Genomic DNA, 26,255 nt, shown 5'->3' on the forward strand with positions numbered 1-26,255 from the left:
TGAGACAATTTCATTATTGACAACGTTCTTCATTTGTTGCTCTGTGCAGATGTACAGAATCCAAAGATTTGTTACACCGTATTTCAACATTAAAGGTTTAATCTGTATCAGCCATGATTCATGTGACTTCTTTCAAAAGGTAGAAATGACAAAACCCACACAGTAACGCAAAAACATATTCTACAGAATCTAATCAAAATAAACGTTCAGTATTTTTCATCATCTGGCTTAATCAGAAGCTGTTTTGCTCAGGAAGCTCAATAAGTTAACTCTGAAGTCTTCTTTCTAACTATGCTGGCCTTTTCCACAGTGTACAGTTGTAGAGTTGGAGGGGTTGTGATACTATCATACCCTTCTCTAGCAGTGTTAACACATACCTATCTGTCTATATATACATACATAAAATTAAATACTGAGTATCACTATGTATAACTGACGCTCAAAGCATCAGCCAGCTGGAGATGGACAGAACGAAAAGACCACCAAGTAGCTACATAAAACTAATTGATTATACTTTGAAACTTTGCTATAACCCAGAGTATTGGGTCATTTCTAACCATACTGCAGTGTGGTTGCAATATTTCTAGGGAAAAAAAAAATCAGCAGTTAGTATTTCTGAGCTGGCAAGGTCATTCTTGAATGCACTGGTATTGGATGCACGAGTTACTTACCAGAATCACATCAAGATGCAGTGGCATGCCCTTGGGATAAAATGAATTGGCAAAACTGCCTTTTGTTGAGGGTTCTTGACCAGTTCATATCCACACCACCCCCCCCCCATGGCTAACCATCTGGAAACTCTATCTAATTAAGTTTCTTTTCAGTTGTTCTCATTAATGAGTGGACACAGTATGGAACCAAGGCAACTACGGTCAGAGGCATAGCTGCACTCTTACAAAAAGAGAGAATGTAGAACAAATATTCAGTATGAGTAGGTATCTTAACAAAATTATACAGCTGCAGCGTAGCTAAAGAAGCAGCTATACACACCACACGGAAACTTATCTTACAGCTATTTTTACCTCTGCAGCTCGTGACGAACATTTCAGAATTAATTCCGAGACCTAAGCCAAAGAGTGCACCTAAATTCCTCACCAGTCCAGCAAATGGAGTTGTGTCAATGTTTATCCAGTCTGGGTTGGCACACCACTTCTTGGCCTTTGGAACAGACCATAGCAAGTCAATATCAAGAAGTTTGAGGACTAGATAAAAGCCAAGGGCAAAGATGAAAAGAAACAAGTTTGTCTTGATGTACATTCCCAAGCTCGCTGTCTGAATAGCAGATGTATGCTCAAATGCTTCTGCCACCAGAATGCCTGCAGATTAGAAACTCAGTGTTACAGGAAACAATTTATTTGTACTTTGAAGAAGCACTTTTTATAGTGCCCCTGCAGAACTTGACTTTGGGAGATATTTATTTTCTATATAGGTAAGTATAGATACACATACAATTTACCATTTCTGTAGTACAGTACAAAGCCTTTTTTCCCCACTCAAAAAAGAAAGAAATTCAGTACCAAGCACTACACAACTTTGGTGTGAGGCACTACTTAGGTTGTCATCTGGGAGGTGCAGTCAGGCCTATTAAAGATTTAAACTAGAACATTCCTTTTCCAAAAGAGTTCCTCACTCAAAGACTGGCACCAGCAATGCAGAATTCAATACCAGTTCCAACACAAGCTTTGAGTGCTGAAGGAAAAGACACAGAACATCCTTCTTTCTTACTCATTTTATCCTGGATAGAAAAGGGAGAGCTGGACTGCAGGCTCTCAGCCAGTGCCGCCCAGGCTGCTATGCATCCCTAAAAGAGAATGGGAGCAGGCAGCCCCCACTCAATGCTCTGCTCAAGGCCTTCCTCAAGATCAAATAAACACTAGAGAGGTAGTTCATAGTTTGAACTTCCTAAATACCAATTTGAAACATGTTTAAGTAACTCTGAAAAACATTCATTAACTTCTTAAATCACCCTGGGAAGTCTGCACTGCTAGTTTTCCGTTTTGCTCCAGGCCTCTGGCCCCATGCTTGTCCACACCGCATACATGGTAGTCTATGCCTGGACACCATTTGAAGTGAACCAAATACTTTCCCCCTGAGAGGGCCAGACAAAGATCAGGTGCAGCCACACCAGCTGGAGCTAGGCTGTGGCAGTGCGCAGCATCAAATGACACATGGTCAAGGGCTCTCTCCTGGTGTCAATTACAAAGACAGTAGGTACCTCACACATTTTACCATTAGTCTATCATCATCGCATCCTTCTAGAGAGCTGCAAGCTAAGGAGCACTACTAAAAATCTCTTGCCATCTCTCATACTTAGTTTTTCTCAGATGTTGCATATACGTTGAAAAGAAAAACCTAGCAGCATTACCAGCAAATACTCCGATAACAACTTGATGAGGGAAATGCGTTGCTATGAATACTCTTGAGATGCACACACTGATCTGGATAATCCAAAAAATACTCCAGAGGAATGACCATGTCAGTCTAAAAGGGAAAAATAAGACAAGATTTCACCTACTAATTGACACCAGGCTCCTTTCTGTCAGGCTCATGTTTTTACCAAGCAGAGGGTGACAAGTAGAAAAGTTTACAATCAGGTGACTAAAAACCAGAAGCCGATACTAGAACATTAGCAAGAGTGTTTGCTCTTGCAGCCACATCTATGGCTGCAGGAGCACACCCCAGTAGTTTTAGTTCCAAGACACCACCATGGTTTTAGTGATAAAAGTCATCAGTGGTGAGTTAAATTAGCACTAGTACCTTGAACATGTTTCTTATCATGAAGTCATATCTAAATGCAAAAGTCCAATTATCTGATGACAAAATTCACATTGCATGGGAACAACCTTGGAAAGAACAGCCACCAAACCAGTTATAAGAGCTCCCCACAGGGTTGAACAAGATGCTGCACTGACCGTCACCAGCTTTATGCGCATTTGCTTTAAAATGGGCCAAGGCAGCATCCATCAAAGCAGTAAATTTATGTATTAACCAAAAGATGCAGCACATAAAGACAACAGAATTCAAAATTTTCAACACTGAAGACATGACACAACATTTACTAGGAGCTAACAAAGACAATTTATGCTGTGACTGTAAGTTAATAAACACCAAGCAATACAAATGGATAAATCTTCTCAATATTCCTTTTCTCCAGCTGAAGCAGACCATAATAAGCCCTTGGTTTGTTGTTTTGTGGTGGTTTGGTTTTTTGGTGGTGGTTGTTTCTTTTTTTTTTTGTGTGTGCTTTTTGGTTGGTTGGTTTGTTACAAGCTGGACACAGCAGACTTTGAGTATTTGGTTAACTTAAGTCCATTAAAACCAGAGCATAAACATAAACATCTGCATGAGTTAGAATAGCAGAGACACTGACCTGTGAAGGCTAACTGCTGATTTATTTTTCCATCTAACTGTGTAGCTAAGTGCTGCAGTGACCATTACATACCAGACACACGAAGATCCCATTGCATGTCCGGATGGGCTTCCTAGTGAAAACAAAAAGGAAATATTTCCATAACATTTGTGATATAGAAAAAGTCTCCTGGCAGTTCCTCAGGCACCTCATCATTCAGAAAGAGAATGGCTAGCAAAGACTTAAAGAATATCAACTACTTCTCAAAAGCTAATTTTCAGAAGACTCATCCAAAGGGAATCCAGAGTATTTGCCTGAAATAAGTTGATAGCAACTATCTTATACTGGTGTCTTGATTGAAAAGCATAGTATTTTTCTTACTTAGCTTTGGATTGTGATTGTGCATTAAAAAAAAATCATCTGGGGTCTCTTAGGGCTCCTAAGACAGAAGCTACATATCAGGATTGGATGAGATAGGTTTTGAATGGGCTACCTCATAATTAGGGGTGTGACAGAGATTTTGCTCTTTATAACATTCTAAACTAAATTACTGGTACAACTTTAGAGGGCCCTTCCAAATTGCCTTTTGTCTGCTTTGCCAGTTACCACGGCGTTAGGAATTGAGATTATGATCTGTCTCATTCATAATATTACAGGTAATTAACATTTTAGGTAGTTTTGTAATGAACTTAGAACTGTATCTGAAGTGTGATGGAAGAACTGTGTCTTTACGCTTTACTTGGATTTATTTTACTATTTTTAAGGTAGTGTACAACCTCAAATAGCCTGGAAACATTATTAATGGAACTGGCACGTGAAATGATGCTGAACATACTGGAATAATGGCGGTATTCACAGTAGTCTCTAACAGGGAACACACTCTCATAGAGATCAACAGTGATTTCTTTTTAGTCCAGATATAACAATACTTGTGTAATTTGTTTTATTCTAATGAATCAAACTTTAAGTTTGCTGGAAACAATATGAAGCCATAGAGAAGTTCCTACAACCATGGAAATCACCAAAATACAAAGTACGCTGGCATGATGCAAGGGAAGCAATTCCTAAAATTACTTCTCTTCTGTTCACCAGGGAAGGAGAAAAAATAGATCATTGGAATCTGTCTATACCAGACTTCAACAGTTTGGCTTTCTGTGGAGACAAAGGAGAAGTAAAAGGGACAGGGTTATTTCATGGGCAGAAGAAATGATTTTGGCTGAAGAACGTGTTATGATCCAGCACTACGTAGTAGCTTGCAAAGCAAAAGAAAATTTCATTGAAGCAGCAAAGCTGGAATGTTTAGGGAGGACAAGCACAATCATTCCTGGCTCCCTGCACTTATTTTTGGTACTCTGCTTGACAGTATCTTTAGTAATCAAGCTACCAACTATATTGTTCATTTCACAACAGATGTACACTTCTAAACCTCACAATGGAACAAACATCACTTATAAGGAAACCGCAATGCTGTATATCTGCACTGGGAAAGCTTTTTTGTTGTTGTTGAGGAAAATGTAATCTAGGAAAAACATTTCAGAGCTCGTCTGCAAATTACCGACTAGAAGCAGCATCAACGCCAGTTTCAGGTTTATGTTCTCAAAAATCTTACAAAATACCAGAGAAAAGAGGGCTCTGGTTTTTTTGGTTCAGTTCATTCCAGAAGTACAAACCAAACTCGGGTCCTACATTGCTTGCCACGTAGTCATATAAACAGTTCCTTCAGCTTTGCCTTTTGTTGAGCCGCAGAATTTGGGGTTAGCAGCATTTCTCACACCTGCAGCTGCTTCTCTAATCTTTTCATGTAAGCTGCACACTTTAAAAGTGTGTGAAGTACAGCGTAGGCTCAGACACTGACAGTGTGCACCTAACAGCTGTGCTGACGGCACCTCCTCCTGTTAATGAAGGAAAGGTGCCTGAGATATTGTTGATGGTCAAGGGCAAATCTGGAGGTGGGAGAAAATGTGGCCATTATAAGAAAATCCGGAATCAGTGCGACAGTTGTACCCACTGGACAGAAGCAGGAATGACTTGTTACATCAGAAAGAAAATAATGGGAAAAAAGGTCTTCTGGTTCAATAAATCAAAATGAAACACACTGGTTCCTTAGTCAGGGCTTGGAATTACATGGTTCTGAATAGGCTCAGTTCTAAAGGCTTTTGAAAATATCTGAAGGAATTTAATACTTTGGGTTAGGTCCCAAATAAATTCACTTGAAACAGGCTGCAGATCAGGCATTACAAAACCTGCCTGGTACAAGGGATTAAGCTTCTAGCTCAATATTCCAATGGGATATAATGCAGGATACTGTTAACAAAATACAGCTCTGCAAACCCCTTAAAAGCTTGCAGTGGCCCTCACGAGGCACTCAGCACATATGTTTCCACAGTCAATATTTTCTTGTAAAAGGAATTAAACTAAATTCAGTCAGTTAGCTCCAAGCAACTTTACCTTATCTCACATTAGGCAGGGTTGCACAAGCTCACTTAACTTGAGCAATATTGCAGAGAAGACAATGAAATTAAAAAAGTGAAAATACAGCAAAAAGGTGCATTTTTTTATTTATTTATTTTTTAAGAATCCCCTTCCCCGCCCCCATATTTGTACACATAAGTGTGTGTCCTCCATTCAGTGCCAGTGTCTGGTTCTGGGGGGAGGGGTTCCATTTCCACTTGTGATATATTACATGATTGATCGTTGACACTATTATTATTTACTCTGAACACCTACTACCTCTTTATGGTTTGAATAATCATTGCAATAGCTCTCAAATTGAACAGCCCCCTGGTCTGTTTTGGAACACTCTTAGACAACGTGGTATTTCCCTTCTCAAGCTGAAGTCACTGGCACTGCAACTGTTCCTAAAAATAATCTCTCAAAGCAGGCAACTCACTCTTTTTGAATCCATGACACAGGTTTTGTAATTCCTCTCTGATATGCTGGTTCATGCTACTAGGGTTTACTTTTAAAGCAAAACTATCACATTTTATCTACTCCTTTTTCTTTTCCTGTGTTTTGCTCCTATTTTAGACATGAGCTCTGAGAATATTATTAAGTCACACCCTCTCCCCCCAGAAGCCACTATCTGTATTAAATGTGCCAATGTAATCGCAAATATTTCTTACCTGGTCCAGTTTCACATGTTATAGGAAACTGTTCAAGGCATGGGCTTGACTGATTGGGATAAATCATTGTTTCTTGCACCCACCAGTATGGGCGATGGCCAAATAAAATCCTGACCAGAAAAAAAAAAAAGGCAGATACACAGTAAAAATATTTGTATGTGAGAAGGCCTCAGTAAAGCATGATAAATATTCTTACAAGGAATACAAGCAGCTATAATGCCAAAATCATTCTGTAATAGTTCTATATGATGTTCTTGTCTTATCAAAATGTCATTTCAAACATATGTTAAATATCTTCATTGTGAATTCCTGTTTTACAATTACAGGACAAAGTCTACTAGTACATTATTCAAGCAAGTTTTCTAAGCTTGAGGCACATATATTAACCATCATTAAAAATACTGTATTTTAAAATAAATCCAACTTCTTACCATTTAAATATGAGGTTGAACCAATCACCAATGACTGCCACCCATATCATTTTAGTACCAACCACTTGGTTGAGCTGAAACCAAAGAGGAAAATAAATTGAGAATATATTCCGGGGATCACCAATGTGTGACATAAAATTAAGCAAATCCTGGTAAGCCCTGTAGTCCCTCTGTAAATGCTGAATGATAAGCACGCCATTGCTATGAAGGAGATCCATCTTAATGGATTAAACTGTACTTGAAATAGTAAAGTTCCTTTAAACTTAGGTTTCCAATGATGAAGAATAAGAACCACGGAGGGGAGCTATTAAAAAATGAGAGCAGGTGATTGACGTTGCCTTTATATTGTATCAGCGCCGTGTACCCAGCCGTGCTGGAACACGTGGCTCCCAAACAGCAGGAAAGCACATGAGTCTGTTAGCACTGGAAAGCTTTTCTGTTTGCAGGTCGTAATTGGAGGAAGCTAAGTGAACTGCGTGCTGAGCAGCAGCAAATTGTGGGGAAAGTTTTGTGGAAACACAACGTGTAACTTATGCAATCCTCTCTATGAACAGTTGGAACATGTTTGCTTGGATTTTCTCACAGTTCATTTCTCCGCAGGATGGACATCAGTGATGTGTATACTTCGTTAAGTGTTGCCTGTACAAAGGATAGAAAGAATACACAATTAATTGGTCTTTGCAGAACTGTCATCAAAGCTGTACATTTCACTTCAAAATAGGTTGGCTACCATGCTGTAACTAATACTTTGCAGCCATGGAATATTTTCAGCCATGGAAAATAAAGCTAGCTGCCATATATCAACAATGCTGTTCAGATCTAGATTATTTTTTAAAGCATCAATATTCTCAAAGCACTGAAAAACAGTTGTTTCCTTTATACAAGAGGCCATGTTAATTCAGGGCAAAATGCAGATGAAACTTAGTCTACAAGTCACAGTATCACAGTACCAAGTCATCTCATTCAGTACTGTCATTCTTGCATGCTGCTTACACGATGCAAGTCATACACACCTCTGCTAGAAGAAGCTGAAGCCCAACCTCCTGCAGGCCCCCTTCTTGTTGCCCAGCCTGGCAGAAATTGACCTGCTGCGCAAACCAGAGCAAACCTGGGAGCAGATGATAAGGAGTATCCTTAAGCATTTATGAGTGAAACACTTAGGTTCTCCAGGGCAAACAGCCAAAGGACAACTGAGAGTCTCCCAGATAGCAGGATTTTAAGAGTATACAGCAAATAACCTATTAGCACATGAGGTTTACCAATATTAGTATTAATAACTGTAGCATAAGAAAAGCTTATGTTAGTTTGTGAGGCAGGTACATGAAAAATTCTTTTCCAGAGAAGATTAAACGGATACCAAGAGTCTGACGATACCATCATTTGATATCATTGGAGCAACAAGAAGAAAACTTCAGTTCTTTATCAGGCTTCAATATTCAGACATATTAATATCTTTTACTAAAGATTATCAATGTGTCTGCAACAATTAAAATCAGAAAAACAAAAGCAGCTGTATATGTGCACTGCTTTCTGCATGGCACTTTAACTATACAAGCTGTGGAGACAAAGATACAGACTACTTAACTGGTTTTGCTGAAGAGAGACTTAGCAGCTTAACCCAGCTTTATGATGTGTGGTCAGGGAAGTCACATGGAAACATTAAGCAGATTCAGCAAATAAGGCATGACAATCAAATGGACTTAGAAGACCTTTCTTCCTGACACAATCTCACATTTACTTCAGCTACTTGCATTTACTTTAGCTATTAATAGTCTGGTTTTAGAAACTTTTTAGCAGATTTTAATCCGATATATGTTTATTGCTACCCACTGCATTGAGCCAGGTAGAAAACCTTAGAGTTAAAAAGTGATTTAAAATTATATGCATTGTTTCTGAAGAACTGCTTTAACATTCTTGCACACATTGACTGAATTATTCACATCCACTGGTATCACCTGATTTCAAGGAAAACCCTTCCAACCCCCAAATTTCAGGATATTTCAACAATCAGTTTCTCCTAGCTTTTTAGCTACAAATATTTGGGAAGATTTGTTTTATGCTAACCAAAGCTCTACAGCTTATAGCACTGCAGGGCATCCAGCAAGGAAACTGTCATATAAATAAAAGAGATGGAATTTATTTTCTCTCTCCCAGTTCTTTCCCAAGGATGTACTTGTTTAGAAACCTCTCTCTCTCAAGTAACTTTTTATAACATATTACCAGAAAAAAAAGTCTTTTTGCCACATTTTCTGTCTGTAAAAGTATTTCTCCCTTAAAGATAAACAGTACTTAGCATAACAATTAAAAAAAAAAACAACACCTCACTTTTGTGCATGTTTGGGCTTAGTATGCAAAAATGTGAAGAATCTGAGGTTTTCTTCTGTTTATCAGTCTCGATTATAAAGAATAATTTGTGTAAATGTCAAGTCAGTTGGTGGCCGAGTAAGTCATCTTCTAGTACGCAGTTAAACCAGCAACTGTAATGATGTTAAGTCTAAATAACTATTGTTTCATTAGGGAAAATATTTTGCAATAAATAAGTTTCCCTCAAGAGTCAATTTAATCTCCTCAGGAGAGTCTACCAAGTAATAAAATAGATCACTCTACAGTCTCTCTTTAATGCCACCATTGATACTCAATAGTATCAGAAAAACTGACTCTCTGACACAGGATGTGCAGAACCATCACAGGAACTTTTTGCATGTTTTTTTATTTATAAATACAAATCCACTCACCCACGTTATCCACTGGGATAGTGCTGCACCTGCTCAGGCTAAACTCTTCTTTAGACAGAGCCACTCAGGCACACTTTGGTTCTCCAGAAACAGGTTAATATAACCTGTGAAGGTATGCCTTGGCAATGTTGCATTGAAGTAACCTCTTCTAGTTTAAATGCTAAAGGCTTTCTGCTACTGATTTTCTTTTTAAAGATCTTGCTGATGATTATCTTTCTGCTTATATAGAAAGCACCTTAGACATAATGAAGACTAACAGCAAACATAAACAATCTCCAGTTTTCTCCTAAGTTATTTCTGTTGCAAAAGCTCATATATCCACATTAAGACGTATCAGAGGAGTCATGTTAATAAAAGACGTTAAAAAAAACCCAACCAAATCCAAATCTACAAACAGAAAGCAGGAAGTTTTTGGAACAGGTAAACAGGTTTCTGTGACAGCAGGAGTTCAGGTGATGCTCTCACTGTGCCTGGAAGCACAATGGATTGTGCTTCATCTAAGAGCCTGTCAGCAACTGACACGCAAGTCATCTCTAGTCCTGCCTGTGATATTTCACAACCCACAAAAGTCTGAAACATTAAAGACCTTCCTAGCTCTAATAACCAAAGATGGCAAAATGTCTTGAAGTATTAAGTAACTTCTTTAAACTAACAAAAAAGAAATACTCCCTCAAAAGGCTTCCCCCTCCCTTTTTTATGAAAAGCATTGCAAAATGCTTCTGTAATGCACTTAGTATTTCAAACTTACTTGGGAGAATATATGAAATAAAATTATCTGCTGTATTTTAGTACTTTGAATTGTGAGGAAAAATAGTGCTCTGTACAAAATGGTCAGAATGTGCATGCTATTAAGTTTCTAAATCCAATTTTTGTTTTGATATTACAGAACCAAGGTTTGACCTTCACGTAATCAAATAAATTATTAGTGCAAAGCAAAAACCTCTAAAACACTACCTGTTCATTACTAAAAAGTTTTTAATTAATTGGTATTTTCTTGATGCATTTTGTTTCCCAAGGCATACAAAACCAGAGACTATCCAAAACTTTATATATGCTTGATAAAAATTCAGGCACAAGAATCATGCTGATGATCCACTGAAGGGAGGATAAACTGTTTACTTCTGCTTTACACCTACATATTAGAGCAAATATTACATAACGGGTATCAGATGTTATTAAGCAAATGTTTGCAAGGGAAGGAAAAGCCATCAAAGCAAACATTTTCTAAAACACTGTTAATGGAGGCCTATGTACCAGGCCGAACTTTCTGGTACATTATGCTTAGTTAATTGAACAATAACATTAATTTCCACATCAGTGTTTCCATTGGCACTGGAGCAGCAACAAGGATTAAGCAGCAATTTAGTAAGTTCACAAGCACACTGTATACAACAGCTGACAGCTATTTTGTTAGATTTGATTATTTTCCAAATGAAATACTGAGAAGATACATCTTAATTTTAGATTTAGGAAAAGAAGAACCTTTCAAGAAGCTCTTTCTTTCTTTGTTTCTACATTTCATTCCCTCAAGCGTTCCTCATTGGACCCAGGTGGCCATAGTTAAGGTAAGGCTTCTTTACGGTTGGACTGGCCAGTAGAGGTTTAGCAAATACTAACCTGAAACAGCTGCCTTCTGTTCTTCCATCTTAATCTAATCCTCCTAGTTACCACACTGTCACCATCCCTTGCTATAAAGTTCACTATGCAAATACAGGAAATTAACAAATCTTCTGTTTGCAATACAGTATCTGCCACACCTTAATACTTGCTTATATTTGTGTGTATCTGTATGCATAAGCATAAATGATACAAACAACGCATAGAACACAATTCTGGTATGTTCACAGAAAAGTCACATCTAAGGAATTCTAGTTACTATGACTTTTTAGAAATCACAGGCAACCTAGAGTTCCAACAGTGACTAACAATCCTTCAAGCTCCATAAACTGCAAGCAGAAATGGAGTTTGGACCCACAAGGGCAACACTGTATCTTTTTGGTTTTGTTCCTTTTTAGTTAACATCACTGCTTTATTGCCATTCTCTAATCCCTGAAATTAGCCTCATGCCAGCCTTAGCGCAGTGAGGTCAGAAACCTACCCAAAGAAGCTGCTGAGTCTGTTTATTAGCACCACCTCTTCAATTTTGTGTTCCCTTAGCAGTTTCCACTGAAGCTGCAGTAGCTCTCCAATCCTGAACTATAGTTCTCGGTTACCCTTTCACCCAGCTCTGGAACAGCCTCATATGGACTCTGAGGTAGCAATAAAATAAAGCAAAAATCCCGGTTGGCAGTAGCCTGCCCTTAAGCTTGACTATAGGTTCTCACTCTGCTGCTGAACTTGTACTCCAGACCTGAAGTTTAACTGAGTACCCCTGGGTTACAAAGACACCCCTGCACAGCGGGCACATGCACAAAAGGGTTACACAGTACAATTACAGTATCTGCAGCAAAGCTTTTAGCGCTAAAGAGGCCAAATTACTACGGAAGCTTCATACATCCATGACCACTCTGTGGCTTGCTAACAGGAATTGAGGGGAAAAAAAAAAATCAATCAGAACAAGCGACTGGGCTAGAGTTACTGCAAGGTTAGGCGCTAGTGTTTCTGATTACAGACCGTTCCTAATCGGACCTAACGGAGGATTTCAGCAGCATATGACCTGTGCTAGTTTAGGTCATGAGGCTGTATTTCTGTTTATGTATTACGTTCATGACTAAGTTACCCAAATACGTTCTGGGAATAAATGTAACGTTAGAAACAAGTTCTAACTTCACAGGAACGTAAAGAAGCTAACCTGCTCCCCGGTTCAAGCCTGACTTCGTTCAGTACGGAACCGTAACCCGCACAAACAGCACCAAGCTTTCCCCATTGACCGGCCTCGCTCCCCGCCGCGGCAGCCAGCACAACCGCCACCCTTCAGCAGTCCCTGAGAACACGTCTTAATCCAAACAGGAACTTCCCAGAGAAAGGTGGCCGACTTACAGCTGCTTCGCCTTTGCAGCACCAGCACCGACCCCCACCGCAAACCCCAAACGGCTCCATAGCCTAGCCGCACCGCGCCAGCCCTCTCTACTCGTCATCGCAGCTCCGCCTCTCTCTAGGATGGACCATTACCACAATAACTCCCAACACACCCTGCGCCTCCGGCCGAAACTAAGAGTAACTGAACCAATCAGCAGCCCGTTTGTTGCCAGGCGGGCAGAAGCGGTGCCCAGTTAGGAAGCAGCTATTGCGGAGGCGGGAAGGTGTTGGCGGTTTAAAAGCTGATGGTTACGGCGGCCTTGGTGTTCCGCCTTTCATGCAGTCTCAGTTCTCAGGCAGGGCTCAGCTCAATAGTGCACCGCCGTACTGCAGCACAGGGGCAGCTGCTGCTGTCAGCTCGTCGGACAGAGAAGGCGGTAAGCCCCGCGGGAGAACGGCGAAGGGTAGGAGTGCCCCTGTGGAGGCGAGGCGAGGCGTGGCGCGGTGCTGCCGGACCGCGGGAGCGGCTGCCGGTACCGCGACAATCCCGAACACAACGCAGTGCAGGGCCTACTCTTGACACGTCGCTGGTGGAGAAGCAGAAGAAACGCAGCTTCCACTGTTAACTGCTTATTATAAAGGTAACAACAAAAACATAGGGGAAGAGGCCGTGACAATCTGAAGAGATAAAACCAGTCCTGAAGGCTTATCCTGTAGTTGTAATCTTCTGCGATTGGCTTGGGTGTTCCGGTACTGTTATTTACTCACTGACGCGTTTGTTGTAGCACGATGGCCAACGTAAAGGGAGAAGATGAAATAGCTTTCTTCGAAAGAGAAATAGAAGAGTTTTGCACTGAATTACAAGGTATTGTGAGTGAACAGATCACACAGAGTCAAGCACTGAGAGATTCATGCAGGGAGTTCATAAAAACACTTTCAGGTAAAAAGGCTCTATGTTCCTCTTACCTCTGCTTTTTTTTCAAATTGTCATCATGCTTCCTCAGATAACTGAAATAATTTTTCATTGCAGAGAAATGGTCCAAGAAGCTGAAAGAAATGGACCTGATGATTGATAAGATTCAGGAGTACAGCAATGGTACTGTATGGTGTTTGATTCACTGTGTCTAATATTTCTAAACTTAACTTAATACAGCTGAATAATATGCTTAACTTCCCACTTTAAAAGGAAACAAACAACTTCAGAATGAAAGTAGAATTAAAAGCAAACATACTTGGTTGGTTACAGGATGTAAGTTGCAAGTCGAAAGCAATTTGTTGGAAAACTTCATTCCTGATGCAAATAAATAAAGGTCTAGTAGAAGTTTTATGTATACTGGTCTTGGTGCCTATGCATTTAAAACAACAAAGAATCAGAACTTGTTGATTGCAATAGGAAAAACAGGTTAAATTGCTTAGTAAAGTTAAATATTGTGAGGATTTTTTTTACACCTTTTTCCATGTTGGTAATAGAATATAGTCAGCCTATCAGTGTAGGACTAACTTCTTTGAATTTGTAGTTAAACCTCAGAACTCTACTATCAGTGTTTCTATTCCTCGCTTTCTGTCAGTTAGCCTGTGTACAGGATCCACAATCCTCATGCTTTGAAGATAATTATAATACTGGCACCAGAAACAAATTACATCCGACTGAAGTATTGGAGGAGCCCACTACTCAGTAGCTTCTCTTCTGAGTAACTTTCAGCTTTTATTTGATGCTTTTAGTATAATTATGGTGACTTCACTCTTCATCTGAGGTAGCATGCATTTAACTGACGTTTATTCAAATAAGTGATCTCAGACTACATTACTGAGTACTAAATATCAGGGATCTAATTACTCAACTGTATATGTTCATATTTACTTGCCTCCTTTTAGAGATGCTCCAGTTGAGCGAATGCATATCGGAAAATGAAGGGCGCTTGACAGAAATAAAATCTATGCTTAATCAAGAAAAGCAGCAAAACAAGGACTTGACTGACAGCATCCAAGAGCTTAAAGAACAGATGAAGAAGGAAAGTAAGCAAGCAAAAGATAAATACATTTTCTTGATTAGAGAAGGAATTGTTTTCAACACTTGTTCTTGATAGGTTTTTCTACTGTTTCAAATCTTTTTTAATGTGCTTGTTTCACATTTACTTTGGTATTTATGGTGGCTTTTAAAATTCTACCAATAGCTTCTAATCCCAAAAGCATTGAAGAGAGAAAAGAACAACTATGCAAGCTGAAAACATTCTACGAAGAGAGGCTTGGACTGGAGATACGCAGAACGCACAGTAAGTTTCTATGTGCAGTGATACAATTTGGTTAATGTTGGATTGTGCAGTGAAAACTATCCTAGCTTAGACAACTGAAGAGTTGTCTTAGTCCAGGTATTACCACTGGCTCTCAAATGGCAAAATACAGTATGTTAAAATGCATTTGTCTTTCAGAGAGACTCGGGTTGCTTAACTTGTATGTGTTCTACAAACATCAATTGAAATTATAGCTTCACATCATGATTTTTTTTAGTCATCATTGTGACTCTCCAGCAGAGGTTAATGGTGTTTGTATTTGCTTTAGATGAACAATTACAGTTTATATTCAGACACATTGACCACAAAGATCCTGACAAACCATATGTGTGTAACTTTTCCATAAATGAACAAGGAGATTATGAAGGTATGTGAATTTTAATTGTTTAAGCAGATTCTGATGCCCCTATTTGGAAAAAAGGGTGGGTGGGAGGGGAATAAAGTGCCATTTAGTTGTAGCCTTTATCTTCCAATTTCTGAGTGATAAATTTAGCAATAGTACTATTTCTTTTTAATGTATCTTCTCTTGTTAGTGTGTATGAAAATACAACTGCTTCACTCCCCTCCAATTGTGGAGTCACTGTTTACTCTTTGTCAAGCAAAGCAGGAGAGAGATGCACAGAGAAACAGATGTCAGTTGTAGTCTTGCTTCTTCCCTTAATGCTAAAGTGAGTGTTTATGCTGACAGGCATAGTTCAAGTTGGTCTAGAAGGCAGGAGAAACTACGTTCCCTGTTAGCTGAGGGGAGCCCTTACAGTTGTTTGATGTAGGAGAAAGATTAAAACTTGAAATCCACCATTCCCCCTCTGTAAGGGGGCCTTTTAGCTCTTAAAGCTGTTTTTGCAACATGGATCTTACTTCAGTTATGAGTAACAGTAGCAGGAATTTCAGTACTGTGCTGAGTAGTGCCTAGACAAATAGTACTGTTGCTTTGCTATGCCCTGGACTGTATAGATTTCTGGTTATATTAATTCAAGTCTAAACTGTGATGAAGTTAAAAGTTTATCACATGCTGGGCTACACACGTTTCCAATCTGCCTTCCCGCAGAGCAACAAAAATGTTTAGGAATGTGTTTCAATTTTTGAGCAGGCTATGGATTACTGGGAATTGCTTTAACAATTCAAGCAAGAGCATGGCACTGGATGGGAGGCTTAGAAATAAAAAAAAAAATAATGTGTGGTGTTTGAGGCTTAGTCTGCTGAAAGAAAATGATTTAATGGGCTAATAAGGAAGCTAAAAATACAAAAATAAACTGCTTTTGTATTTCATAGGTGTGGAAAAACAGTAATACAGATACTTCTTTTTTTTATAGTAGTCTAATCTTTGGAAATTCATGTTGTTTTAGTGACTTCCTGTAATCCTCCTCTGGACTGTATTGCAGAGCTCCAGGTCAAAGTGAGAGAAACTAACAATTTTTCTGCAATGGTTGCCAACATCAGAAAAGCTTTTGTTGCTTTATCTTGTAAACAGTCTACATAAACCAAGCATATATCTCTCTAGATGTACAGCAGTCTTTTCTTCCTCTATCGTGAAAGCATATCATTACTTGTGTCTAATTTCTCAATAAAAAATAATGAAAATGGTATTTTAGTCCACTATTATGGAGAGACATGTTGGATCATTCTTTGAATAACAGTATAGTTATTTGCCTTACTGAATGGCTCCAGTCATGTATGTTTTGATTCAGTAGCAAATAATGATGTAATGACCTCATTTAAGCTAACCCAGGAAGACATTAAAAAGTATTTTCTGTAATATGTGCATTAAAAGCGTCTTTCAGGTTTGTATGTGGCTGGATAGGCCTGAAACCTACCAAAACGATGCAGTGGAGCTCAGCCATTAGTTCAGTTACCTGTGTCGCAGGTAGCTAACTTAAATTTTACCATCTTGTACTCTCCAATGTTACAGCTCATTTTCATGTATGTAAATCATGGTTTTTATTTTTTTGTCTGTCAAGCTATATATTTTATTGTGTATTCTTGTCTGGGTGCCTGTTTATGTTTTAGTAACAGAACCATTTGATGTACATGCTATTCTTGAGGAAAAAAACCCACCTAGCTGGGCAGAAGAGCTAGCCTGAAACTTCAGCTGCAGTGGCAAAGTAACACTCATAAGATTACCAGCCCTAGCATGTTTTAGAATAGACTATTCATTTTCCTTTACATAAAGCATGTTGCAGTGACAGACTATTGTCATCGCAAATCTTAAGGCAAAACCTGAAGTATAAAATATAGTAGTTACAAATAGATGCATGCTTCTTGCAGCTTACAAAGAAGAGTATTACTGCCATAGTACTCAGCTTTGATTAGAACTGTTCTTTTTCTATTTTCTTTGTATAGCTTTTTCCTTTCCACAGTTAAATAGATAACTGCAACATGAAAGGAAACTACTCTTAAATTGGTAATACAACAGTTCAAATAAAATCTTACTAAAGTCAGTACTGAAAATTATAGTGAAGTAGAAGACCACTTAAATGGAAAACTAATGATGCAAAGAGTTAAAAATATCCAACCCATAGAAGATCCTGTGAAAAAGTACTTAAATTCTAGCACTTTTTAAATTAAAATAACTCTTAAAATATTGAAACACACCCTGAGTAACAAATACAAATGCTCAGGCTTACTGCCATTTTGTTTTCTTGTTCATCCCAGGCATGAGTCTTGGTTTATTGATTCTAACAAAATTACTCTGCCAAGACTGCTATGTACAGAACATAAACTATCCGACAACCACTGCACTGGAATTTACATTCCTAGGGAGTATTTGCTAGAAAAGATAGTGTGCCTGGTTGCAACTATTCTGTGCATATGCCAAAGGCAAGAAATAAAATCTGAAATGTTTATTGTGTGTAGTTTAAATGTATGCAACTTCCTTGGAATTTGAACAGTAAACCTGCTTATGTTTGCTTAGAGATGCAGCTATACAGATAGATACAGTTATTGGGACCCCAAAGTACTGATTAGCAAACAAATACCAACTGCAATGCCCCAAAGAGCATATGGGAAAGCTCTTGCACAAAAAAGGAATATGCAGCTTAGGACCATGACACACCATCAACCAGCCCCCTCCAATTGGTGCTAGCGCTCTATCAGCAGGATAAGGTTTATCTTGAGGCAGTCATCGATTTTAGTCAAGGTCAGTAAAGGCTTTTTTCATAAATCAGTTTATCCATTGAACATTGCTCTCCCTTTCAAACTGCTGATCTGTACTTAGGTCAAGCCTGAAGTGTGTGGGCCATCAACTAATGCTGCCCATACAGAAAACTGCTGTACTTACTGGTGCTCAGCACCTCAGCAAATTTGTCTTGAAACATAATGTAAACAAATAAAAGTTTGAATTTATTAAATATTGGCAGTACACCCTGAAATAACATTAATAATGTATGTATTAAGTGAATTTAATCACAATTGCTGTTTGTATGCTAGCCAGAGTCCTTATGGCTAACCAAACAGTTGTTACATACCTACTCAACCAAGAGTGGAGGTGGCTAAGCGGAGTTTGTTGACATTCTTCCTAAATGCTGTTGGATGTTGCTAGATGTATTTTGAAAAGCAAACAAACAAGTATTGGCTACACTGGTGAAAATTAAGAAAGACATAGAACTTACGCTGTGCTTCTGTCATATTCCAATTGTGCGATGTTACAGTCTTCTCTAATGCTCCAATAAACTATTAATTTATTCAATACCTTGAAATTGTCTAAATTAGTCCTGTAATTGCAACACTCAAACCACTGAACTCAGTTGTGAGTGATTTATAACTTTTTTAAAGCCCTGCTGAACCCAGTACAACAAACACATGCACACATCAATCACTTGGTCTCACAGGCAGATTACAGTGCATTTTTTAACAGTATGAATAAACTATACTAAATAATTATGGTAATACTCTTACCTTTTTGAAAGCGATAGTTGTAATCGAATTACATCAGGTTTTACTGCTGAAACAGGATCGTATGCCTGAAGGACTGGGGGTAATGACTCATTGCCAGACAGTGAGAGTCCATCTTTCTGTCCTTTATTATCCTGCATCACTAACAATTATACACAAAGAACCCTTTGAGTCTTGAGTTTAGAAACAAGTTGTTCCAGCAGAAGCACAGGCAATAAAGCCTGAGTTCCTACAGATCTGTGGTTTTGTCCTTCAATGGTTCCATTCTCTTCACTGCAATATCCCAGCTCTTCTTTACAGTCTCCCTCATGGATGAGAGCCAGTGCCACTGCTGAGTTAATGCTAGTTTAGTCTCTGCTTGGCTGCTGCTAAAGCCTACACTTCTTCCAGTACGGATCACTGATTTGTGCTTCTCCCTTTTACCTGGATTTTACCTCTTTTTCAAATTTGGGCTAACTGAGCAACAGGTTCAGAAGTTGTGAGGGAGACTGACAACACTAAAAATAGTATTTAATCATAGAATGGTCAGAAAAGACCTTAAAGATCAACTAGTTCCAACCCATGCAAATGTGTAGTAGGTTTTTGTGTGACCTTATGTATATGTTAAGGTGGCTATGCACTGAAACGATGAACTGAAAGAAGATAAAATTAGTGTTAATTTGATTTCCTTTCTCTTCAGTCACAGCATGTTGAACAATGCTAACTGCTGTTGACATGCCTCATTTGTGACTGTTAAATGGACAATTCTCTACATGGAAACATGTTCTTTGACTGACTTGCCTCAATGGATTCTTTTGCACTGGCTACTGGATCATGGGCTCAGTTCTTCACTCCCCAGTATCTTCTGCACCACAGCTCCAGCTGGACTAACTGGCTTGACAGAGAAATAGTACTGTTGAATGAACACCAGTTATACATCATTATTGTTTTGAGTTAAAAGCATGCTACACTTATGTTACACTAATGGCATCTATCATAAAGGATTCCAGGCATTTAAGAGCAGACTGCATGCATGAACTTTTTGGCTAAGTAGGTAAAAGTGGTAACAGTGGTGACCTCAGGGGTGGTAGATATATTGTCCAAGTTAAAGCACAATACTTTCACATACATGTTTATCTGATAGATTAAAGATAAAATATGCACGTAACTAATACTTAACTTTCCAAATGAAGCTAACAAGATAAACTTGCTTGTCTAACTCTCTGCCTAACACAGCCCCATTAATGGAAAAATAATGCATCAGATTGGTAATTGTATTCTTTTAACATTAGTCTTCAGTATCCGCATGACTTACTAGCCTGCATTTTCCTCTACTCAGTGCAAAGGCAGACAAGTCATCTGGTAAAATCATGTTTCTGAAGGAAAGAGGGAATACCTCTTCTGATATGCAATCCTCAGTGGTATCAACTGTAATTCTGCAGCAATTACCTGTCATTTTAGGCTCCAGACTTCTCTAAGGATCACCCATAATTCTGAAAAGTCTGCTTGGGACTGTATTACAGTAGGGACCACTTTTGCAAAGTAAGTACTCTGCTAATGGCATCACAATGAATCAAAATACCAAATTTACAGCCAATGCAATTTCTCATATAGTTTACATGAGAAAGCTGGTTTGCTTTCCTCAGCTGCTCCTGCTGAAGTTTCTCTCAACTATCATCTCTCAACTGTATCGTCTGGTGCAGAATAAGCATTAAAATTTTTCATCCAATCTTGCTTTTGATCATGCGTTAATCCTATCGTGGTGTCAGCTGATGTCATTGTTATCAACCCATTTTTCCTCTCCTGAATCATGTAGTTTGCATTTTATAGTAGCTACCTGTCAAATCTTACAGATGAGTTCTTATATAAGAATTCTCCCATGCAAAATAGCTTGTTTGTGCTGGATAATTGGACTGGTTACTAGAGTAACGCAGCCCATCATATCTTAACTATGAGAAGTATCAATGATGCTCATGCTCTTTCTTTGGTGGAAGCTGCTTCTAGTCTGAACAGCAGTCCTGGCTCCTTTTTCCATTCAGCCGGTCCAGGGGGTACAACTTGGGTCATCACTTCCACAACATTGCTGAAGGACCAAACGTTGGACCTTTAAGCAATCTGGACTACTAATGTGCAAATCCTTTTCTGGAGCTCACATATGGTTTAGGTTGTTCCATAAAATAACAGCTGTGGGCACTCATCTCACACAGAGATTGTTCAGTGAGAAACTGCATATAAAAATGAGATACACTAACATCTACTATGGCTGATTTAAGTTCAAATTAAAACTAGAAGAGAGACTACACAAATATAACCGTAAAATAGCAAGCCTCTTTGGTAAAAAGCAGCTCTTTCAAGGATACTTTAGGAGAGCAACAGTAATTCAAATCACTATTACTGGGATTTAAAAGGGGAGGTTATCTTTAAAAGAAGCTCAGACACAGGACAGAAAGTTGCTAGTTAGGTTAATGCAGGAGGGATCTGATGCAATTTTATTTACAGAAGGTTCACATTCCATCTTTGAATTTTAGAATGATTTTTTTTATGTGGGGAGATTACATAAAGTTGCCTAAATATAGCAAAAATGCTACTGTTATGCAGTTGTACAGGAGCCTTGCTCAGTTCCATTTTGGAAGGTGTGAAAAATAACCTGTGTCGTATTTTCTACACTTTGATCGGAGGTACAGTGCTGTTTTTCAGATGTTTAGGAAAGGGTATTAATTTGGGAATATAAATATATGTTGCCAGCAAGCAGCATTAAAAAGTACATTACCTTTTCATCTTACTGGTGAACTATAGCACTAACATTGTAAGTTGATCATGCTGCTCTTGCAGGTAAAACTACAAGAATCAACTGTGTTGCAATATCTAATTTTATATTGCACTTTCAAGTGACTAAAAGCTGATGGTGCTGTGTCACATCTAAACAATTGTATTTGAAAGTCAGAACCTTACAAACACCTCAGTGTTGCACACAACTCTGCATTCAGGCAATCCCTCTACAAGAATCATCAATGGTTTTGCAGACTCAGGGCTGAAGACTGGTATAAAACAGTTTCCTTAAGTGTATTTTATCCTATAGTGATAAAGCTGCCTTCTAAGCTACTAGCTGGAAGGTGCATGAGCCTTATCCTTGCTCCCTGCAAGAGAGCCTCCTGTGGGCACTGTTGTCTTCTATTGGCAAAGCTCTGCACAGATGAGCCTGGCATGGCACACACTTTAAGTATACCATTATTCTGCCTAGTTAATGAATACTTACCATTCTATCAATTTGCTTTTCACAGATAGGTTTTGGATTATTGGAATTCACTTTTCACAGAACTGTAATCTCTGGATTTTATAGCCTACAAGGAAGGGCAGCAACAGGTAAGAAGTCTAGACATGGCATGTTTGCCTAGTGTGCATTCCAGCCTCACACCTATTCCACATACCAAAGTATATTCAGCATCACCCATACTTTCTGTGTTGACATTCTAAAATTCCCCAGCATGAGAACTCTGTGGAAAACAATCTACAACAACCATACGACAACCACCCTGCACTCTTCTATACCTGAGCACAAATTGGCATCCTGCTCTGTGAAATCCACTGAAGAAGGTAAGCCAATGACAAAGGCAGGCAGTGTAAAATCTGTCAAGGGACAGGACTAACATCCTGCAGAACAGGGCACAAAGGTGACCAAAAAACACAGCAGCAATTGTGGAAACAGCAACCCTTCACCCACACTAGCAGAGCCAGGACTAACAGTATGGAATGAGAATCCCTCCTACACAATCCCAGCCTCTGTTCATCACAGCATGAGGAGCTACCGTGCCATATGGCAATTTGCCCATCTGGCACAGTTAAAACATTTGGATTCCTTCCACTCACCTTCTGTACCACAGTAGACTGTGCCATCACCTTTTAGCTCTTCTAAAGCAGCTCAGACCACCTGTCGTCATCTTCTAAGAGCCACTGTTTCTTGTACAGAGGGACCTTAACAGACTTAAAGGCAGTACATCAAAAAATTCTTGCTCTTTTTCACATTATCCCAAGCCATCTTCTGTACACAGTGGTTTTCCCTGTGGTACATAAGTCGAGGGGTATATGCGGAATAGGAAGCAAAAGACATTACTACATAATTAAATCTCATCATGTATCTCTTCAATACAGAATTTAAATGCCATATTAAATGCACTACAAGCTTCTCTCTATATACTATGATTGAGACATATTAATAACTAATTAGTTTTTAAACACAATTCAAATGCCCAGGTTTACTTCTCTTCAGAACAAAACTTCAGCTGATGAGTGGAGATTCTTACATTATCAGTATTTGCTTTATGAGAACTGTTGCATCAATTTTCTGCTGAAGCTGCAGGAATGTTTTAATGCATCCCATTTCTAAGTGCTTCCTTCATCATCTCTGAATGCTGCATCAGAGCCCTACTGACAATCGTATTTTGTAGGCTTTACTTTGGCAAGTGTACGAAAGCAATTCCAGCTCAGTGCATTGCTACACATGGATAGCTCCTTGTTTATAAAAAATACAAAGCAAAACCTGTATTCCTTTTCATAGTAATGAAAAAACATAGAATCCTATCATAATTAAGCAAGCAGATCTGGTCTACTCTAATAGAAGCAGTCTGAAAGATGCAGCTCTCTTGGCAAAATCAAGAGCTGCAGCTTTTCCTTAGGAGAACCACTACAAGAGTGGCCCTCTTCTCTCGCTTCCAGAAGTGATTAATAGGTGCTGCTTTGCAGATGGAAGTTTAGCCAGAAACATCTAAACGAACATTTACTTTTAAGAAACTCTGACCACTCTGTAACACCTACTGTTACAGTTTTATATAAGAAATAACACAAAATACTGCAGTGACTAACTCAGACATACGTGGATCTGCTCCAAAAGTGCTGGAGTCTGCAATGTGGATAACAATCTTTCAGCTACAGCAAAGGAAAACATTGTTTGAATTTCATAGAAATAAGAAAACTGACACTACATTCCTAATACTTATGTTTATTATGAAAGTGTCTCCAAATAAAAATAGCCCACAATACTGATTGGTTCCAGATATTTCATGAGGAATCATTATTTTCCATATTTAAAAAACCAAACCAAACCGAGTTAAACACAAAATAACTCCCAAAGTTCTACACAACAGCTATACATGAAAGGACTTCTAGTTAGCACATCACTGTGTCTGGGACACTTGAATTCCCATTCACTACATTTCTGAAAGAGTTGCTCAAGCACAGGATTGTCATGAAAACACAGGTGAAATACTGTCATCTGCCTCACCCTGACTTGCAACAGGCAGTCAACATGCACAGTATGGTATGAGAGCTCATGTATAAAAGTTAAAACCCTGGACTGCAGGAAGCTGAAGCTCAACAGAAGCCAGAAAATGTGTTTCATTTCACAGATCATTTTAGGTCACGTGAGACAGTAATTTTTATCTTTTGTCTGACATGTGTAATCATTGACACAGCTCCAAAACATAATTTCATCATTTTTCCTCGTTTTTTTTTTTTAAAGCTATTTCAAAGACTGAGAGTTCCGTGCAGACACAAACTCTGTGTTTTCATTGCAACTACAATCAGAAACCTTTACAATTTGAAGGTCATACACCTACACCTCTTTTCCAAACTTCCATAAGTGCTTTTCCAAAAGAAAAGAAAAAACGAATAAGGTTGTCTTACTGAAGCTCCCATTAGGTCCCTGTTCCAAATCAAAACCAGTCAGAACAAGTAATACAAACTGGTTTTAATCTATGGTTTGAAGGCAACTGTAGTTTGCAGAACAGTGCACTTAGGCCTAATAGGGTCTACATTACAGGAAGGGTAAAAAGTATTTGATAGCTCCTCTTGCACAAATGTCACAAGTAGACAACAAGAGACATACAAAAAAGAATTGTAGCAAAGAGATTAAAAAATACCAAAGCATCAACTGTAGAAAATAGTGGCAGCCCGTATTTCTCTGACAATACAGAAGGCTGCAGTAATGAGAAGATGAATGAAACAGGCATTAGGCTTCCTACTAGAATACCCCGTATAAAACACAAACGGTGTCTAAATGAACCAGTGATGGTCATCACTGACATTTACTGCAGGGTAACAGCTTTCGCCCCTGTGTCCTGTTCAGAACCAGAAAGTGATTTGCACCTGAAACAGATTTAAGACAAGAATCACTTCACAGTAAGCAAAGCTTTAGTGCACCTACTTGCACCTCAGAAAAAGGATTTGGCATTGATGGTTGCACAGATTGGTCACAGGCTGAGACAGAAACATGTGAAGCTGTTACACCTGTTCCAATTCTGCTGGAATAATTAAATAACACACAGAAAAAACCTACAAAACGGCAACAAGGAAAGAGCACAGGACACTTTGGTATTTTAGAACTAGCACTATTTAACATTGATCAAGATCCAAAAGACTCCAATGTCCACCCTTGTTGTTTGATCACATATTCCTACCATTTTCTGCAATGTTTGTTTTTAGCTTTTACGAAAACCAAAACAACAACAAAACCCAAAACAAACCCCAAACCACCAAAACCTCATTTTTCTTTTTTTGGGGGGGGAGAGATACAAAATATTCCAATATGGGAAATACTAAACAAAGGGAGACTTGAATCTTACTTTATTCTGGGCTGGTTAGGGAGAGTTGACAAATTCTTACTATTTGCTAATAAACTCTACATATCATGTCTTACTTTTTCTACTTCAACATCTCAACCACTGTATCATGTACTGGACTATTAAAAGGGAGCATAGAATTTGAAGACAAATAGGTTATAGAATAAACCCCCTCATTTCTAAAACGACTAAAATGACAATTCTACAAAAGGTACAAATACACAGAACCTTTTAAGATCTTGCATTTAACATGAACCATCACAGTAATTTCAATCAATTGCCTGGAATACATGTAATTATCCTCTAAATACTTGATGGCCTCCAAAAGCACCTTGCAAAGCTCTTCGGCAAAGAAGCACATTCAACTGAAAAAGGAAATAGTTGCACAACATTCTCTCTGCAGACTGGAAGATGATACCAAAGTTTTGACATCTATTGGTTAAAACAATGAATTGAAACACACTGCCACTTATGATCACTACAACACTTGGTCCTTCCTACTGGGAAAAAAAAAAAAGTGTGATTTTTAATATTCATAAGCCCCCCTGCAGCTTGAAAGTTTAGTGAAGTTTAGTGCTTCCTCACTCTCATCCCATTTCCCCAAATGTGCTTGAATCTCCCACCTCACCTATTTTCCAGACATACCTGTATTAGTTTATTCTAGGCTGCTAAGAATGGACTCCGAAAAGCCAGGTTTCTAGGAGATAAGTCACTGGGAGTCAGATGAACCATGGCAACTGTATACATGCTTTAATGCATCATAAATGCAACTGAATTTAAACCTCAAATAAAGAGTTTCAGTTCAAGTTGTACTATGTAACAGCGAGGACACACTAAAAGCATATGTAGCCAGCAATGGTAAATCATCTCAAGGGTTGTAGCCTT

The 26,255-nt window shown here is 38.7% G+C and overlaps 2 protein-coding genes across 7 annotated transcripts in view; one reads left to right on the plus strand and one right to left on the minus strand.

The window, feature by feature from the left end:
- The window catches only part of G6PC2 (glucose-6-phosphatase catalytic subunit 2), a 28,212-nt gene extending 15,620 nt beyond the window's left edge, over window positions 1–12,592 (minus strand). Inside the window, exons 1-7 of one of the 6 annotated variants that reach the window (XM_061343228.1) lie at window positions 12,429–12,592; window positions 7,437–7,541; window positions 6,903–6,976; window positions 6,472–6,581; window positions 3,371–3,482; window positions 2,366–2,481; window positions 391–1,316 (exon numbers count right to left, since the gene is read on the minus strand). In XM_061343228.1, coding sequence (XP_061199212.1) covers window positions 805–1,316; window positions 2,366–2,481; window positions 3,371–3,482; window positions 6,472–6,581; window positions 6,903–6,952 — 900 coding nt within the window. In that variant the 5' untranslated portion in view covers window positions 6,953–6,976; window positions 7,437–7,541; window positions 12,429–12,592 and the 3' untranslated portion in view covers window positions 391–804. The other 5 variants (XM_061343235.1, XM_061343244.1, XM_061343252.1 and 2 more) reach the window with 5 other exon arrangements.
- Window positions 12,593–12,994: 402 nt separating this feature from the next.
- SPC25 (SPC25 component of NDC80 kinetochore complex) lies at window positions 12,995–16,386 on the plus strand. Its single transcript, XM_061343270.1, has 7 exons — window positions 12,995–13,032; window positions 13,381–13,535; window positions 13,626–13,691; window positions 14,471–14,611; window positions 14,770–14,868; window positions 15,155–15,253; window positions 16,233–16,386. The coding sequence occupies exons 2-7, from the start codon at window positions 13,385–13,387 to the stop codon at window positions 16,364–16,366; spliced, it is 690 nt and encodes a 229-aa protein (XP_061199254.1). The 5' UTR covers window positions 12,995–13,032; window positions 13,381–13,384; the 3' UTR covers window positions 16,367–16,386.
- Window positions 16,387–26,255: the final 9,869 nt, after the last annotated feature.

The sequence above is a fragment of the Neopsephotus bourkii genome, unplaced genomic scaffold (assembly GCF_033783945.1).
Source record: "Neopsephotus bourkii isolate Nb327-2 ecotype Australia unplaced genomic scaffold, CSIRO-AGI_Nbou_v1 NB_196, whole genome shotgun sequence".
Taxonomy (NCBI): Eukaryota; Metazoa; Chordata; class Aves; order Psittaciformes; family Psittacidae; genus Neopsephotus; species Neopsephotus bourkii.

Coding starts and splice junctions, on each gene's coding strand:
- SPC25 (XM_061343270.1), top strand. CDS start 13,385: ATGGCCAACGTAAAGGGAGAAGATGAAATAGCTTTCTTCGAAAGAGAA. Junction 13,692..14,470: donor GATTCAGGAGTACAGCAATG/GTACTGTATGGT, acceptor GCCTCCTTTTAG/AGATGCTCCAGTTGAGCGAA. Junction 14,869..15,154: donor GGAGATACGCAGAACGCACA/GTAAGTTTCTAT, acceptor TATTTGCTTTAG/ATGAACAATTACAGTTTATA.